General features: G+C 62.0%; 1 protein-coding gene across 1 annotated transcript; it reads right to left on the bottom strand.

Moving 5' to 3' along the window:
* Positions 1–644: 644 nt before the first annotated feature.
* On the bottom strand, positions 645–3,545 carry JUN (Jun proto-oncogene, AP-1 transcription factor subunit). The gene is given in 1 exon segment (NM_001198947.2): positions 645–3,545. A coding segment is annotated over 1 exon segment (1,014 nt). The 5' UTR covers positions 2,433–3,545; the 3' UTR covers positions 645–1,418.
* Between the last annotated feature and the right edge of the window lie 691 nt (positions 3,546–4,236).

Below are 4,236 nucleotides of genomic sequence, written 5' to 3'. Positions count from 1 at the left end.
TTCTTCGTTACCAAGTAACTCCAGAATAAAGTAATGTTAACCCCAGCAACTGAAAAGAAAAAGCTCCAGTATTCAGCTTGGGGGGGAAAAAAGTAGTAATGGGAAAGGAATTCAAAATCTGTTATTGGTATTTGAATACATTTATTGTGACAAGAATCTGTTATGAATATTCATAAGCAAAGGCCATCTTTTTAAATCTTAGCATTGTTAAAGTGAAGATTCCAAATTGGAAGGATACATCTTTTCTAAGATCTGCCCCGGGGTTCCTGCTTTGAGAATAAGCATGTACTGTTAAATTTCGACCAACATTACAAACGGTCCCAGCACCTGCCACTTGATGGAATCCCAAACTTGAGGTGTCTGACTTGCCAGTGGGTTGCCCCTCTGCCCCAAAACCCCCTTTCCTCCAGTCCCCAGGACCCACCCTCTCCCACCCCCCACTACCCTCTGGTGATCAACTGGGAAGTCTGAGACCTGATGATAACACCAGGACCACTTATTTCTAAAGTTCAGTAGGGAATCCAGGAGTTTGTACTGCTTGAAAGCAATAAGTACTGAGCGATCCTGATGGACACTCAAACTCTCTTGATTGCACCCAGATTACCTAGCATCTAGAGATAATGCAGAAAAAAGGTTGGGGGGGATTACTTTTCAATATTTTATTGTATTTTCTTAAATATCCTTTCTGGAATTTTCAGAAACAAAACATAAAAAAATTATATACTTTATTACAAATGGTAAACTCAGAGTGCTCCAAATCTCTTATTTACAAACAACACTGGGCAGGACACCCAAACGAACAAACATGAAATAACTTACAAAGGCATGAAGCTGTTTATTGACAGTAATCAGCTTTCATCAAATTAAAAAATAGATATCTGTACATACACGGTTAACGAAGGCAGGCCAGAAAGAGTGTATCTGCAGGCTCAGCCTGGCCCTCCCCGGCTCCCTCCCCGCCCCCCGCCGCCCCTCCCCAGCCCTCCCGGTCGGGTTCTTAAGGAGTACTACAGAAGCGATCTACAGTCTCTATGGCAGTTTGTCACCCCGCCCCTCCCCCCCTTTAATACTGAATGAGATCGAATGTTAGGTCCATGCAGTTCTTGGTCAATGTTAAAGAAAAGTCTACCGTCGTGATGGCGCGGGGACAGCCCGTCCGCCGAGCGGGGCCGCCCGCAGGCGGCCGCTCCCTGGCTCCGCGCCAAGGGGAGCGCGCGCCAAGTCCTTCCCACTCGTGCACACTGGGGGCGCCGTCAGGACGCAACCCAGCCCGGCTTGGATACCCTTGGCCTTAGTCCTCGGACGCGTCTTTTTTATTTTTTTTCTCGCTGTCGCAACCGGTCAAGTTCGCAAGACTGTCTCTCTGTTGGTTTTGTTTTCTTTTTCTTCGTCGCCCCTCAGCCCTCGACAGTCTGTCCTCAGAACGTTTGCAACTGCTGCGTTAGCATGAGTTGGCACCCGCTGTTAACGTGGTTCATGACTTTCTGTTTCAGCTGTGCCACCTGTTCCCTGAGCATGTTGGCCGTGGACGCCAGCTCCGAGTTCTGCGCTTTCAAGGTTTTCACTTTTTCCTCCAGCCGAGCGATCCTCTCCAGCTTCCTTTTCCGGCACTTGGAGGCGGCGATGCGGTTCCTCATGCGCTTCCTCTCCGCCTTGATCCGCTCCTGGGACTCCATGTCAATGGGGGACAGGGGCGGCGTCTCGCCGGGCATCTCGGGCACGGTCTGCGGCTCCTCCTTGAGCGCCTGCAGCCGCGGGTGCTGCACGGGGATCTGCTGGGGCAGGTGGTGCGGCGGCTGCGGCGGCGGCGGCGGCTGTTGCTGCTGGGGCTGCGCGGGAAAGGCCAGGCCGGCCGCGCCGTAGGAGGGCGCCCCGCCGCCGCTGCTCAGCGCGCTCGGGTTGAAGTTGCTGAGGTTGGCGTAGACAGGCGGCTCGCTGTGCAGGCCGGCGCTGAAGCCGCCGCTGCCGCCGCCGCCGCCCGCCACCGAGGCCACGGCCGGAGCCACCATGCCCGCCCCGCTGACCGGCTGCGCCGCGGACGTGACGCTGGGCAGCGTGTTCTGGCTGTGCAGCTCGGCTAGGGCGCGCACGAAGCCCTCGGCGAAGCCCTCCTGCTCGTCGGTCACGTTCTTGGGGCACAGGAACTGGGTGGGGGTCGGCGTGGTGGTGATGTGCCCGTTGCTGGACTGGATGATGAGGCGCTCCAGCTCGGGCGACGCCAGCTTGAGCAGCCCCACGTCGGGAGAGGTGAGGAGGTCCGAGTTCTTGGCGCGGAGGTGCGGCTTCAGGCTGCCCACCGGGTCGGCCAGGTTCAGGGTCATGCTCTGTTTCAGGATCTTGGGGTTACTGTAGCCGTAGGCGCCGCTCTCGGTCTGCAGGAACGAGGCGTTGAGGGCATCGTCGTAGAAGGTCGTTTCCATCTTTGCACTCATAGAACAGTCCGTCACTTCACGTGGGCTTACTTTGGGCTGCGCGCACAAGTTTCGGGGCCGCGACAGCGCGCTGGCGGGCGGGGAGCACCCCGCGCCTCCCCGGGCCTCTGGCAAAGGAAAAGTTTCGGAGCGCGCGCGCACCCGCGGGCTGTCTTCCCCCTGGGCGCCCCGCTCACCGGCCCCCGCTCCCGGGAGCGGCGGGGTTCAGACGCTCGCCCGCACTCCTCGGCCGCTCGCGCGCGCCTGCCTGCCTTTGAAAAGTCGCGGTCACTCACTGCGCGCCCTTCGGAGGCTCCCCGGCGGCGCGGCGCGGTGCCCCGCAGTGGCGGCGGGTCTCGGCCGCCCGGACTCCCGGAGACTGTGCCCTCTTCCGCTGCGAGGGGGAGGGGGCTCCCGGCGGCAGCGGCTCGCGCCGGTCAAGTTCAGAGGCCGGGGCGAGCGGAGCCGCGCGCGTCGCTCCTCTTCGCTCCTCTCTCCGCCGCCTTGCTTTGCTTTGCTGCCGCCGCGGCAAGCCCAAATAGCGCAGGAAAGGTTTGCAAAAGTTCGCTCCGGGACTCCGGGCCACTTGTCCCCGGTCCTCCCGGCTCGGAAAGTTCTTGGCCGCTGCAGTCGCCGCTCTCCGCGGCTGTCAGCTGCGCTCGTGCGGTGGGGCTCTCCTCCCCGGGGGCGGCTGGAGAAGCAGCAGCTCTCCAGGTGCTCCCCCCAAACACCAGCCCGGGATCCACAGGCGCTAGCGCGGGGCAGTTGGCAAAGCAACGCAGCCGTGCGGATCGCACTCTACGGGCGTCCTGGCGGGGCGGGCGGACTGTGTCTGTGTGTCTGTCTCCCTCAATCCGCGCACCTCCACTCCCGCCTCGCCGCTTCAGCCACACTCAGTGCAACTCTGAGCCCTTATCCAGCCCGAGCGCAACACTTATCTGCTACCAGTCAACCCCTAAAAATAGCCCATGATGTCACCCCAAGGCCTTCCCATTGGCTCGCGTCGCTCTCTGGGGGGCGGGCCCGCCCGTCGCCATGGAGACCCCACCCTAGAAGATTCTTCTTCGGGCCCGCGGAGGCTCACGGGATGAGGTAATGCTCCGCTGCCCTCCTACAGTTGGGCCCTTCTTTCTCCTCCTCTCCCCCTCCCCCTCCGCGCGCCTCTAGCCCCTCTCTTCCCGGTCCCCTCCCGGCCCGTCTTTCCCGGCCCGCCCGGTGCATTGTGGGCTGACGTCTTGGGGTTTGACTGTCTAGTGACGGTGGCCGCCGCGAGCGAGCGGGCGGGCGGGCGGCCGGACGCTCGCAGCCGCTGACGGAGGCGGGGGCTCAAGTTCAGGGCTCCAGACGCGGATGGCGGGTCACGGAAGGCTGAGAGCTGTGCCAGCTGCCTGGGGCCGAGTGGGCGCGGGCGTGTCCCCACTTGGCGGAGTCGAGGGGGCTCCAAGTGGCGCCCCAGCGTTTGTGCAGGGCTGGGAGGCCGAGCGCCCGGTCCGAGCCCTCCCCCCACCCCGCCCCGCACTTCCGGGGGCCGGGAGCTCCGCCCTGAAGGTGCTCCGCGGAGTGCCCCGTGGGGGCGAGCGGAAAGTGGGCTCCAGTTGGGAGGCGGTCTCGCGAGAGTCGGGTCCCCCCCACCCCCAACACCACTACGTGGAGAACGCGCCGAAGTTTGCGGGTCAAGTTCTGGAGCGACAGTCCGCGCGGCTGTGTGGCAGCGCCCGGAGCGGACGGGTTTGCATCTCTCGACCCTGGGCGCTCGGCGGAGTCCTCGCGTGCGCGATCCTAGGGAGACGCCTGCGGGGGATGGCGACTCTGCCTCGGAGGGGGC

Source organism: Oryctolagus cuniculus, chromosome 7, assembly GCF_051225735.1.
Source record: "Oryctolagus cuniculus isolate XC-2025 breed Fujian yellow rabbit chromosome 7, ASM5122573v1, whole genome shotgun sequence".
Taxonomy (NCBI): Eukaryota; Metazoa; Chordata; class Mammalia; order Lagomorpha; family Leporidae; genus Oryctolagus; species Oryctolagus cuniculus.
The sequence above is the reverse complement of the archived record's forward strand: the minus strand, read 5'-3'. Positions and strand labels throughout refer to the sequence as shown.